The 14,277-nt window shown below is 39.9% G+C and overlaps 1 protein-coding gene across 7 annotated transcripts in view; it reads left to right on the top strand.

The window, feature by feature from the left end:
• The first annotated feature begins 1,261 nt into the window (after nt 1–1,261).
• Nucleotides 1,262–14,277, top strand: part of TCERG1 (transcription elongation regulator 1) — a 192,132-nt gene continuing 179,116 nt past the window's right edge. For 6 of the 7 annotated variants that reach the window (XM_082253128.1, XM_082253125.1, XM_082253127.1 and 3 more), the window contains exon 1: nt 1,278–1,343. In XM_082253128.1, coding sequence (XP_082109254.1) covers nt 1,294–1,343 — 50 coding nt within the window. In that variant the 5' untranslated portion in view covers nt 1,278–1,293. Of the gene's footprint in view, nt 1,357–14,277 lie in introns of all 7 variants that reach the window. The other variant, XM_082253129.1, reaches the window with a different exon arrangement.

The raw sequence follows: 14,277 nt of genomic DNA, 5'->3' as shown, positions 1-14,277 counted from the left end.
CACCTGTCATTCTCCTCGCTGTAAAGACACTGATCACTCGGATCTAGTATGTAGATCCGTTGATCAGTGTCCTTACAGCTCAAGCCACAGCCAATCACAGTAGAAAGCACGCCCCTAGGGATACACACAGCCCCTCCCTCCCAAATAAAGTTAACCCCTTCACTACCAGTGTATTTTTGCAGTAACAGTGCATATATATAGCACTGATTACTGTAGAAATGTCACTGGTAACCCCAAAAGTGTCAAAAATGTCAATCAAGGGTCCGATCTGTCCGCCCCAATGTCGCAGTCCCGCAAAAAAAAAATGCAGATTGCCGCCATTACTAGTTAAAAAAAAAATAATAATAAAAATGACAAATCTTTCCTGTAGTTAGTAAACGCGATAACTTTTGCGCAAACCAATCAAAATACGCTTTTTGCGATTTTTTTTACCAAACATAGGTAGCATAAAACAAATTGGCCGAAAATTTAAAAAAATTTTGATTTTTACATTTTTTTTTGGGGAATTTCATATAAAAAAAATGTGAAAAATATTGCTATTTTTGCAAAATGTACGCTCTTTTTTTGTTTATAGCGCAAAAAGTAAAAATCGCACGGGTGATCAAATACCACCAAAAGAAAGCTCTGTTTGTGGGAAAAAAAGGACGCCAAATTTGTTTAGATACAGCGTCGCACGACCGCGCAATTGTCTGTTAAAGTCACGCAGTGCCGAATCGCAAAATACCCCCTGGTCGTTTAGCAGGAAAATCCTCCGGGGCTTAAGTGGTTAAAGCTATCCACACACCAGCACATTCTTTTTGATTATAAACGTTTATTAAAATTGAACATAGAAAGTTATACAACGTTAAGTATTCATAGTGAACATTGAAAGTACATTGTAGAAATGATATAACACATAACAATGATGTTATATAAAATTATATAACATAAAATAATGGACATTGCACATGTAAACTACCAGAGTATACACACCAGCACATTCCAAGCAAGTCTTGTGTATCCTTATAAGAATAACCCCCACTCCTACAATACACTTCCAGTCAGCCTCCTCACTACAAGGCATCCCCAGAAGCACTGATATTTCCTCTCTGCCAGCACTTCACCTTCCCGGGCTCCCCGCTCCCTCCTCCCCCTAGCGGTCACTTCCTGGGCTTCCCCTTTCCGGAAATTGTCATCCAACTCGCCGGAACTACATTTGATTGACCTTCTGTTCAGCCAATAGTGGCAGGGATCGTTCAGTCAGGTGGCATGTGGGTGGGTGGGTCAGTTGTGAGGTTATCGGTTGTTCCTGTAATGGCGGAGCGCGGGGACTCCGATGTGGAGAGGTACAATAATGACATTAGGTAGGTGCTGCCGGTGGGAAGAGCGCATGGCTCAGAGGGCGGTGGGTGGCCGTCGCTGTCGGGCTCTCTGGGCCTAACTGGCCGTGTGTAAGGCGGGCTGTGCGCGCGGTACGCATGTGATGGCAATATGAATTACCATGTTTGAGAGAGGCCAGGGCACCGGTGCAAGGCATGCTGGGAGCATGGCGTCTATGTGAGCCCTGTACTTATTCCTGAGTGCAGCGCCCCCGCCTATACCACTATATACATAGAGCGATGTGTGTGAATGGAATGTTTATAGAGCCATGCCGGGCACATGCTTCCCCCTAATGGACACACAGTCATTGTATCCTTGCCTCTGTTCTGTGTACTCCCTCTATGACTGAGCACCTTTCTAATCACTAGGACTGCACTCTTTACACATTGATTACAATGTTATACAAGCTTTATAGTGCTTGTAAACCTGAAATATGAACAAAGCATCTTCCTCTGTAGTGTGTACTTGTTTCTAATAAGAGCACTAAGCCCCGGTTCACATTAGTGCGTTTGCAGAGATCGCATGTAATTTGGAGCGCACTGCTCCTACATGACATTCGATCTGATGTGCGGTGCGAATTTCAGCCTTACACTTTGTATCCGCACTAAACTCGCACATGAGGCTTTTATTTTTATTCGCAGCAGAATTGGATCGCATAGTGGTTCACACTAGTGCGATCCGATTCTGTGCGAACTTGCAGATCGCACTGCGATATGCGATCGCAGCTGGGGGTGTCATTAAACTTTAATTGACACCCCCCTGCGTATCACATATTAGAGAAATGTGAACCGGCACTAATAATGCTGGCCATACACGCACAGAATTTCGGCTGAAAATGGTCGTTTTAGGAAAGATCGTTCGAAAATCGGGCCGTTAGTGAACACAAGTTTACCGACGATTTAGATCGTGTGCCCGGCTAATGTCGATGGATCCATAGCGAAAACTTTTATCGTTTCTACAAAAGTTGTTACGTGTATGGTTAAATTGAAATGAAAATAATATTATGACTTGTATTGTGAATGCTATTGAACGATCTTTATAACTTTTAAAACGATTATGTAAAAGAGTTTATTCTGTAAGTTAGTGGCCAATTCGCTTTCGACTGACGAATAATCGTTCAGTCTGCAAACGGCCGAAATTCTGTGCGTGTATGGCCAGCATAAGTGTCATTTCTGTCTGCTGCTTCACTCTACTATCAGCATGAATCATTTCTGACACGTTCTCCTGACACCAGGCGAAACATGGTGACCAGGGAGGGATCTTCGCATAGCCCTCAATTGACAACCTCTGCTCTGTTCCTGTATGATTCCTATGTGAAGGAGGGGGTGTCTCCCCCCCTCCAATCAGCTCTGACCTCTCCTCCTTGAGCGCTGCAGGGTTATTTCAGCTTTTTTTCTGAAAGCTTTATAAATTCTGGACTTTGAATGTAGAGAACTCCCCTGCAGATAAACGGGTACAACTTATGTAGGAGAATTTTTCATCTATGTCAGTGATAGCGAATCTTGGCACCCCAGATGTTTTGGAACTACATTTCCCAAGATGCTCAACTACACTGCAGAGTGCATGAGCAATGCAGTTCCAAAACACCTGGGGTGCCAAGGTTCGCCATCACTGATCTATGTGTATCACTTGAGGTCAGTCACTTCACTGGGTATATGTAGGGGGTTTACAACCACTTTTATAAAGTTTTGGAAAGTCATATTGTGACTTTATTGGTATCCTCTTTGGATTTTGCTGGCATTAACTATAGTGTATGTGTTTTTTTTTTTTTCTTTTTATATAAAGGCTAAATACCTTTTGCCACACTGCAACTGTGTGGTCACGTGATCCCCCTCCGCTCTTCTTTCCCGATCTATGGAGAGAAGCGGGATTCCCCAGAGATGTCAGCTGGACAGCTGAGGAAAGTCACGTGACCACACAGCTGCAGTGTGAGAAAAGGTATGTAGCCTTTTCATGAAATAAAACACATACACTATAAATGTTTCCAGCATAATCCAGGGGGGATACATGTATTATTGCTGCATATTGCAGCTTAATAGCAGAGGGAGGGGCAAGGAGGAGAGCCGCTTTCATGCTGGCAGGGGGGAGAGATTTACAGCAGAGAGCAGGATGATGGAGGCATACAACCTGACCGCAGTATCGTGGCACAACAGCCATGAATTCCATGGTCAGCACAGACAGGGGAACACAGGAAAAAGGCAGGATCAGCCAGGTATATTACAACATAGGAAGGGACAAATTACACAGCACAAGCACTATGCTATATATCATGCCCTAAAAAAAAAAGGTCCCTTTTTTTAGGGGGGGTTGCAATCACTAACTGTTTGCAAACTGCCCCACTTGCATATATTTCGGGACAGTGGCTTCTACAGGCAGAATCACGTACAGCAACACCCTACCACTGTGATTGGACACAGTGGGAGCCAATCAGCTGGTCAGATCATTCCTGACAGGCAGAATGGCGGTCTGCTTAGTAAAACAAGGCAGATCGCTGTTCTGTGAGAAGGGTAGGCAGAGATCCTGTGTTCTGCTAAGCAGGAATACAGATCTGTCTTCCCACAGTGCAAGAAATCCCCACAGTTAGCAAGCACTCCCTAGGGACACATTTAACCCTTTAATCACCCCTGATGTTAACCCCTTCCCTGCCAGTGTCACTACAGTGACTGCATATTTTTTAGCACGGATCACTGTATTGGTCCCCACAAAGTGTCAGTGTCTGATTCCTCTGTTGCAGACCCGCTATATTTTGCTGATCGCTGCCATTACTAGTAAAAGTTCCATAAAAATATCCCCTAGTTTGTAGGCACAATAACTTTTGCGCAAACCAATCAATATATGCTTATTGGGATTTTTTTTTTTCACCAAAAAACATGCAGCAGAATACATATTGGCCTAAACCGATGAAGAAATTCAATTTTTTTTTCATATTTTTTATTGGATATGTTTTATAGCAGAAAATAAAAAAATTGTCACTCTTTTTTTGTTTATAGTGCAAAAAATAAAAACTGCAGAGGTGATCAAATACTGTTAAAAGAAAGCTCTATTTGTGGGGAAAAAAAGAACATAAATTTTATTTGGGTACAGCATTGCACGACCGAGCAATTGTCAAAGTAACGCAGTGCCATATCGCAAAAAATGGCCTGGTCATTAGGGGGTAAAACCTTCCGGTCCAGAAGTGGTTAAAGCGGTACTAAAACCAAAAATATAATATAATGCAGCTTACCAATCCCTGGATGTGGTTGCTGCATTAGTTTTCTTTTTTAGGCTTTTCCCTTCCGTTTTCACATTATCTGGCCAGTAACACACTTTCTGTATTAGAATGCTTCCACTCTGGATGAAGGAGAACAGGGGCACCTTTGGACAGCAGCATAATAAGTCTGGGGTGAGGGGAGTGATAGATATACTAGCAGATTTAGATACACCAAACAAATTCCAGCTCATGCTTTTTAAGCACTTACAGAAAAGTTTTTCTTTTTTTGGGATGAAAGTTTTACATAAAAGCTGATCATTGTAAGCACCCTTGTCAGTGGCAAGTATTTAGGGATTATACCAAAAAGTTATAAAATCAAAGTCCAAAAATGTCCAGACAAAAATTAATATGCAATATGCAAATGACCTCTCCATTTGATAAAGTGCTTTTGTGCTTCAATCTTCTTGTAAGACAGTGCAGATGTGTTCCAAACTTACTCTTCTATCCCCACTTACCTAAGGTAATGGGACTTCCAGCTTTTATGTCTGGGGGGTCAAAACAAGCTTGAATCTGGTAAAGGAAGTGACTGGTCACAAGAATCAGATGTAAACCTCCTGAGCGTGGCTCAGACATTTAGGATGCTCTCTAAATTCGGAATAGGAAAGGTAGCCAAGTACTGTAAAGCTAGTATTTATTGCGCAGTAAAAACTTACAGGACAAAAGATAAAACGGGTATGTAAAAATGCATGGAATCTTCTGCGAACACTGTACAGGCATACCCCACTTTTAAGTACACAATGGGACCAGAGCATGTATGTAAAACGAAAATGTACTTAAAGTGAAGCAATACCTTTTTTCATTTCTCAATGCATGTAAATACACTAGCTCCATAGGAAATCTTGGTCAGCTTGACATGGCATTGCTCCCAAACCATGTGACAAGGACACCGAGCTTGGGGAGCATGTTAAGGGGATCCAGGACTATGACATAGTAGATTACCTAGTCAAGCTGGCCAGCCACAAACATGATATGTTGTAGTCCTGGGTACCCTCTCGGTGCTCCCTAAGTTTGGTATCCCTGTCACTTATGGTTTGGGAGCAGTGCCATGTCAAGCTGACCAAGATTTCCTACAGACGCCAATGTTGAAAACCGAGAGTAGTGTCATGCCAAGCTGAACAAGCTGTGTCCTTACTCGCGAGTGTACTTAAAGTGAGTGTACTTAAAGCGGGGTATGCCTGTAATCAACTTCCAAACACAGAAAAAAAACTATGATTTTTGAATCCTCCTCCCGTGGAGAGTACTTTAAAATTAAAAATGATATCACACGTGGGACCACACATGTTACTTACCTCTTAGCCTGCCACTGTGGGCTCCAATATGTGGGCAGAACCACGAGAAAGTTTGGAGTCAGGCTTAGGGAACATGTAAATATTAAAAAAGATTGAGAGAAGGTTAGGTAGATGGCGCTGCCGTGGCTAAGTAAATTAATGATAGGTATTGGACAGAAAATGGCAGATAGTAATGGTATAATAAGTTTAAAGTTGCACAAAGACAAATATGACCAGAAAATAGTGCAATACAGTGCAAATGTGCACTATATGATATAGACAGATGAGAATCAATATATAATAGTAAAAATTAATGCAATATATGAGATAACGTAGTAATATAAAAATTCACAAATATGTGCAAAAGTGCAGAAACAATTGATATAAAAGTGCAACCTGAAGCAGATAAGGGTCAGTGAATGGTGACTGACTTGAAAGAAAGGCAATAAATTGGTGCGAGGTAATTTAGAAAAAATGGAAAAATTAACCACTAAGCTCTAACTGGTAAGTGCAAAGTGAACATAAATTGATTGTTAAAGGTGCCACCAGGTGGATAAGTCTCATATATAGAGACACTATGAGGTAGTGGCTGTGATAATAAATAACAATAATAACAACATTAAGTAGGTGATCAATCCAATATATATAACATAAACAATGTGAATATAAATAAATCAAGTGGACCAAGTATATATAAATAAATGATTTAGGCGATTAAAGTGATGGGTGAAAAGTCCAAATAATATTGTGGATGGTAATCTCCAGCAACTGAATTGCTCCTAGGTGATCCGTTTCTGGGGGTGCATGTGAGGAATACAAAGTGCTCCCCTCACGATCCAGCCCGCACTCACCAGAAATTCCTTACCCCTACAGGGGTATATAAAGCGTTGTGCCCTCTTAGGGGGGAATTAGGGGGAACCTCTTTCCAACAGGACCACCAATATAGGATATCCTAGGACAGGGACAGCTCTCCACAAATGGTATAGCTCAATTGGATCCAGGGGACATCGGTAATGGATCAGGGAAAAGAAGGAAGTGCCGGACCATATGAAGGAAAAAGACCTCACATAGTGAAGTATTGCAAAACAATGTGTTTATTATAAAGCCAAAAAGGTACTCACAATATTACAGGTAAAACAAGCTTTGAAATCGTGGAGCCGCAATAGAGCCGGGTTGTACAGCGGGGCTTCCGGAACACCGTGCGCCTCCACATCCGGAAATACGTTCTAACGGGCAGCCGATGTGACGTGGTTACGTCTTACGCGTTTCGCCATAAGATTTCATCAGAGGCGGTAACCAGCACGCCATCCCCGCTGCTTAAATAGTAAATAACAAAGAGGTTACCAGGCAACCGGAATAAAGCCCTAGTATGGCGAACTGACTAAGTCCAATCACATAATAGATACACAGATGGTCAGTTGTTACTAGGCAGAATTTTGGAGTGGAAAAATGTGTGATGTGGCAACAAATGGGAACCAATGAAAAATATATAACACCACTGTTGCCAGGTAGAAGATAAATAGATATAATAAAAAGAAGTTTAAATAATTTTATTATGAATATACCTATTGGTTTAAAAAATATAGTTTAAAAAGAAGAATGGCAGTGAATATAAAAAAATTATATAAAAAAGAATAAATATGAAAGTGAAACTAAATAAATATTGAATATTAAATATTAAAGGGGAATTAATTAAAAATTGGACAGATATTAAAACTCATAGACCAAATTGAAAAATCCTATGAACTGGTAGCCACTTGTACACCATATAAATATAATATTTAGCACAGAAACAGGAAATATATATATATACACTTATGGTTTCAATAGTATGTGTGTGTGTGTATGTATATATGTGTGTGTGTGTGTATATATATATATATATATATATATATATATATATATATATATATATATATATATATATATATATTATAAAAAAAAATAAACAAACTAAGTATAAATGGATAAATAGATAAAGGTATAAGAGTTGGAAAATTGTAGACGTGCTAAAAAGGATATAAAGGAGAATATATGTTTAGGGTACGCATCAATATATATGTTTGTATATATGTATTGCATAAATTTATCTAAAGAATATTAAAAATATTAAAGGCTATTATATAAAAACCAGGAATAATATGTGTTAAAGTGGATCTTGATCAAGGGTATGGGGCCTAATAGTTAGAAATATAACAATTTAAATCTATATCTATTTAAATCTATATCTAAATTAAGGCCTCCCGGCTGGAGAGATTCCAGCTGGTAAATCCATTTCGTTTAATTTTTTTGAAATCTTTCTAGTCTTGTTTTCTCCTCTCCAGTGGCCTTTAATCATGTCAATCCCATAAAAAAATCATACCCTTGGGGTCACGGTTATGTCTCTCTAGAAAATGCTGAGACAAACTATGATTTGGGTAGCCTTTCTTGATATTTTTGATGTGTTCCCTGATGCGGATATAGAGGGGTCTTGTTGTACGTCCAACATATTGGAGCCGGCATGGGCATTCAACTATGTCACATGGGTTGTGTGACATGTAATCAATTCCCTAATGGGAAATTCTTTTTTATTTACCATAGATCTGAATGATACAGTTTTCTTAGCCTGTTTTTGGTTTTTTCTGCATCCCATACAATTCTGACACCTAATAAAGCCCTTCATTCCTGGGAATAATTTAATTGTATTGGGTGGGTCAATAACATTATGAACTAATCGATTCCTCATATTGGGGGCTTTACGGTAAATAAACTTGGGTTTGGTCGGTAAAATTTTAGAAAGTGTTTTGTCTGTTCCTAAAATAGGCCAATATCTTTTAAAAATGTTCTCCACTTTTTTATATTGGTTATTGTACCCTGTGATAAATGCACATTCAAATTGTCCTTGCTGGTTCCTAGGTTTATTGGTCAATAACTCTTTTCTATCCATATCCTTGATTCATGGTAGTCTCATATATTCTCCTGTTAAAGCCTTTTTCTTCAAATTTCTTCGTCATTGTTTCAGCCTGTGATATATATTCTTCTATTTTGGTGCAGTTGCGTCTAATTCGCATATATTGCCCTTTGGGAATATTTTGTTTCCACTTAGGGTGGTGGCAACTAGGCGTGGGTATGTAGCCATTCTTGTGAGTGGGCTTGAAAAAAGTCCTTGTCTGCAAGTGGCCATCTTCTTTATACAACTGTAGGTCTAGGAAGTCGATTTGTTCATTGCTTTTTGTTCCAGTAAATTTGATGCCATACTTATTATTTCTGGAAGAAAATTTTCAAGGGACTCTTCTGATCCCTCCCACACCATAATGATGTCATCAATATATCTTCGCTAAAACGAGAGTCTGAAACTAGCTATGTCGCACAACTATTTCTGGTATGCCAACAAATTCTACGTACAAACTAAAGGGGTCGCAATGGGGGCTCAATATGCCCCCAGCGTTGCGAACCTCTTTATGAACAAATTAGAGGAAGAAATTATATTCTGAAATCATAGACCTGGACTCTCGTTTTATCGAAGATATATTGATGACATCATTATGGTGTGGGAGGGATCAGAAGAGTCCCTTGAATCCTTTCTTCAAGAAATAAATAATAAGTATGGCATCAAATTTACTGGAACAAAAAGCAATGAACAAATCTACTTCCTAGAACTACAGTTGTATAAAGAAGATGGCCACTTGCAGACAAGGACTTTTTTCAAGCCCACTAACAAGAATGGCTACATACCCACGTCTAGTTGCCACTAGAGATGTGCCGGTTTTCGGTAATTCGATATATCGCGGTATTGCATACCCACGGTATTGTTATTGTGGCATTTTTAAAATACCGTGCTTAACTGCTCTCCCAGTCTGACTTTTGAATTGATACATTTCAGTGAGCTGGATGACTCGTTCACTCAATAGAAACAGCTCTGGTAAGATGATCCTAGAGTGAGAGACTTAGCTCCTCCCTGTAACCAATCAGACATCTCCCAGCACACACCCGCATGCTTCTTCCAGGGCTGAGACACAGACAGAAACACTGCCTAGCCCTAATACAAGGCAGTTTCTGAAGACAGAATAAGATAGATATATACGCACACATACATACATAGATATAGAGATATACAATATACATACATGGGCATAGCAGTGTATGTGTGTGTGATATATATATCACACACACACAGGCATAGCAGTCCACATTTACATTATTATATAGCCATCAAGCAGTGTCTGGCCTACCTGGTGATGACTGGTCCTGGTGCTCGGCTCCGATGGCCTGGTCATTAAGGGGGCAAATCCTTGCGGTCCAGAAGTGGTTAAACCTGCAGGAGGACCAGTGTTTTTATCTATAAATTACTTTATTATTTCTTTAGGCCTGGTTCAAATGTATGCGGGTTGGCGGCCCACATTTGCACAGCAGCCCATTGATTTGAATGGGCTTGAGCTGCTATGCCTGCGTTTTCGGGTGAAAAAAAGGTGCATGCAGAATTTAAAAACATGCAGTGGCCATGAAATCCATCCTTCTTTTGCACCATGTGACTTACCTGCAGTTGCTGCACACGCAAACTGTGTTTTTAAATGCTGGGCCCACGGTATATAAAAAACGCAGAAAGCTTGCCAGAGCAGGAACTGCAGGTTAGTCGCATGGTGCAAAAGCAGGGTGGATTTCAAGGCCACTGAATTTTAAAAATATGCTGCATGCACCTTTTTTCTGCGGAAAATGAGGGCATAGCAGCCCGTTCAAATCAATGGGCTGCTATGCCTGTGCAAATGTGGGCCGCCAACCTGCATACATGTGAACCAGGCCTAAAGCAATAGTAAAGTAATTTATAAATAACAACACCGGTCCTCCTTCAGGTTTAACCACTTCTGGACCACAAGGATTTGCCCCCTTAATGACCAGGCCATCGGATCGGAGCCGAGCGCCAGGACCAGTTATCACTACCTAGACACTGCTTGATGACTTACTTTAGGCCTGGAGTCTGTACTGACTATATAATAATATGCAAAAGTGAACCAAAGTCCCTAAATTCAGCAATGAAATTCAAGTGAGGTAGAAATTTAATAATTGAATACCGTGATAATACTGTGGCAAAACCTTAATCAATTAATCGCAGCATGAAAATCTGATACCGTCACAAGCCTAGTTGCCACCACCCTTAGTGGAAACAAAATATTCCCAAAATATTCCCAAAGGGCAATATATGCGAATTAGATGCAACTGCACCAAAATAGAAGAATATATATCACAGGCTGAAACATTGATGAAGAAATTTTGAAGAAAAAGGCTATAAATGGAGAATACTAGAGACTACAATGAATCAAGTTAAGGATATAGATAGAAAAGAGTTGTTGACCAATAAACCTAGGAACCAGCAAGGACAATTTGAATGTGCATTTATCACAGGGTACAATAACCAATATAAAACAGTGGAGAACATTTTTAAAAGATATTGTCCTATTTTAAGAACAGACGAAACACTTTATAAAATTTTACAGACCAAACCCAAGTTTATTTACCGTAAAGCCTCCAGTATGAGGAATCGATTGGTTCATAATGTTATTGACCCACCCAATACAATTAAATTATTCCCAGGAATGAAGGGCTTTATTAGGTGTCGGAATTGTATGGGATGCAGAAATAACCAAAAACAGGCTAAGAAAACTATATCCTTCAGATCTATGGTAAATAAAAAAGAATTTCCCATTTGGGAATTGATTACATGTCACACAACCCATGTGCCGTACATAGTTGAATGCCCATGCCGGCTCCAATATGTTGGATGTACAACGAGACCCCTCTATATCCGCATCAGGGAACACATCAAAAATATCAAGAAAGGCTACCCAAATCATAGTTTATCTCGGCATTTTCTAGAGAGACATAACCGTGACCCCAAGGGTATGATTTTTTTTTTTTTTTATGGGATTGACATGATTAAAGGCCACTGGAGAGGAGAAAACAAGACTAGAAAGATTTCAAAAAAATTAAACGAAATGGATTTACCAGCTGGAATCTCTCCAGCCGGGAGGCCTTAATTTAGATATAGATTTAAATTGTTATAATTCTAACTAATAGGCCCCATACCCTTGAACACGATCCACTTTAACGCATACTATTCCTGGTTTTTATACAATAGCCTTTAATATTTTTACTTTTTAGATAAATTTATGCAATACATATATACAAACATATATATTGATGTGTACCCTAAGCACGTCTACAATTTTCCAATTCTTTTACCTTATCTATTTATCCATTTATACTTAGTTTGTTATATATATAATTTCCTGTTTCTGTGCTAAATATTATATTTATATGGTGTACAAGTGGCTACCAGTTCATCTGATTTTTCAATTTGGTCTATGAGTTTTAATATCTGTCCAATTTTTAATTCCCCTTTAATAATATTCAATATTTATTTAGTTTCACTTTCATATTCATCCTTTTTTATATACATTTTTTACATTCGCTGCCATTCTTTTAAACTATATTTTTTAAACCAATAGGTATATTCATAATAAAATTATTTAAACGTATTTTTATTATATCTATTTATCTTCTACCCAGCAAACAGTGGTGTTTCTTGTTATATATTTTTCATTGGTTCCCATTTGTTGCCACACCACACATTTTTCCACTCAAATTCTGCCTAGTAACAACTGACCATCTGTGTATCTATTATGTGATTGGACTTAGTCAGTTCGCAACACTATGGCTTTATTCCGGTTGCCTGGTAACCTCTTTGTTATTTACTATTTAAGCAGCGGGGATGGCGTGCTGGTTACCGCCTCTGATGAAATCTTATGGCGAAACGCGTAAGACGTAACCACGTCACATCGGCTGCCCGTTAGAACGTATTTCCGGATGTGGAGGCGCACGGTGTTCCGGAAGCCCCGCTGTACAACCCGGCTCTATTGCGGCTCCACGATTTCAAAGCTTGTTTTACCTGTAATATTGCGAGTACCTTTTTGGCTTTATAATAAACACATTGTTTGGCAATACTTCACTATGTGAGGTCTTTTTCCCTTCATATGGTCCGGCACTTCCTTCTTTTCCCTTATCCATTACCGATGTCCCCTGGATCCAATTGAGCTATACCATTTGTGGAGAGGTGTCCCTGTCCTAGGATATCCTATATTGATGGTCCTGTTGGAAAGAGGTTCCCCCTAATTCCCCCCTAAGAGGGCACAACGCTTTATATACCCCTGTAGGGGTAAGGAATTTCTGGTGAGTGCGGGCTGGATCGTGAGGGGAGCACTTTGTATTCCTCACATGCGCCCCCAGAAACGGATCACCTAGGAGCAATTCAGTTGCTGGAGATTACCATCCACAATATTATTTGGACTTTTCACCCATCACTTTAATCACCTAAATCATTTATTTATATATACTTGGTCCACTTGATTTATTTATATTCACATTGTTTATGTTATATTAATATTGGATTGATCACCTACTTAATGTTGTTATTATTGTTATTTATTATCACAGCCACTACCTCATAGGCTCTGTTCACATGTGAGCGTATGGATCACGGGCAGAACCGCCGCGGTTCCGCCCGCGATCCGGAGATTATTGCAAATCGCGGGACGCCTGTGCGTTGCCCTTTGATTTGCAATAGACCCCCAAACGCTGAGCGATGTTGCCGCGATTTCCGTCTGCCGAATCGCGGTAACATCGCGCAAAATCGCGGGACCCATTACGCTCCAAAGAAGCTCTTGTACTTTTTTGGTCGTAATGCGTCCCGCGATTTTTTTTTGCGCGATGTTACCGCGATTCGGCAGGCGGAAATCGCGGCAACATCACTCAGCGTTTGGGGGTCTATTGCAAATCAACAGGCAACGCACAGGCGTCCCGCGATTTGCAATAATCTCCGGATAGCGGGCGGAACCGCGGCGGTTCTGCCCGTGATCCATGCGCTCACATGTGAACGGAGCCATAGTGTCTCTATATATGACTTATCCACCTGGTGGCACCTTTTAACAATCAATTTATGTTCACTTTGCACTTACCAGTTAGAGCTTAGTGGTTAATTTTTCAATTTTTTCTAAATTACCTCGCACCAATTTATTCCCTTTCTTTCAAATCAGTCATCATTCACTGACCCTTATCTGCTTCACGTTGCACTTTATATTTATATCAATTGTTTCTGCACTTTTTGCACTTTTGCACATATTTGTTAATTTTTATATTACTACGTTATCTCATATATTGCATTAATTTTTACTATTATATATTGATTCTTATCTGTCTATATCATATAGTGCGCATTTGCACTTTATTACACTATTTTCTGGTCATATTTGTCTTTGTGCAACTTTAACCACTTACCGCAAAGTGACGTAGATCTACGTCGGCAGACTTTGCGGTGTTATACCGGGATGATGCCTCTAGCTAGAGGCACCATCCCGGGACTGTGGTTTA

Source organism: Pelophylax lessonae (assembly GCF_965119305.1).
Source record: "Pelophylax lessonae genome assembly, chromosome: 4".
In the NCBI taxonomy this organism is placed as follows: Eukaryota; Metazoa; Chordata; class Amphibia; order Anura; family Ranidae; genus Pelophylax; species Pelophylax lessonae.
The sequence above is the reverse complement of the archived record's forward strand: the minus strand, read 5'-3'. Positions and strand labels throughout refer to the sequence as shown.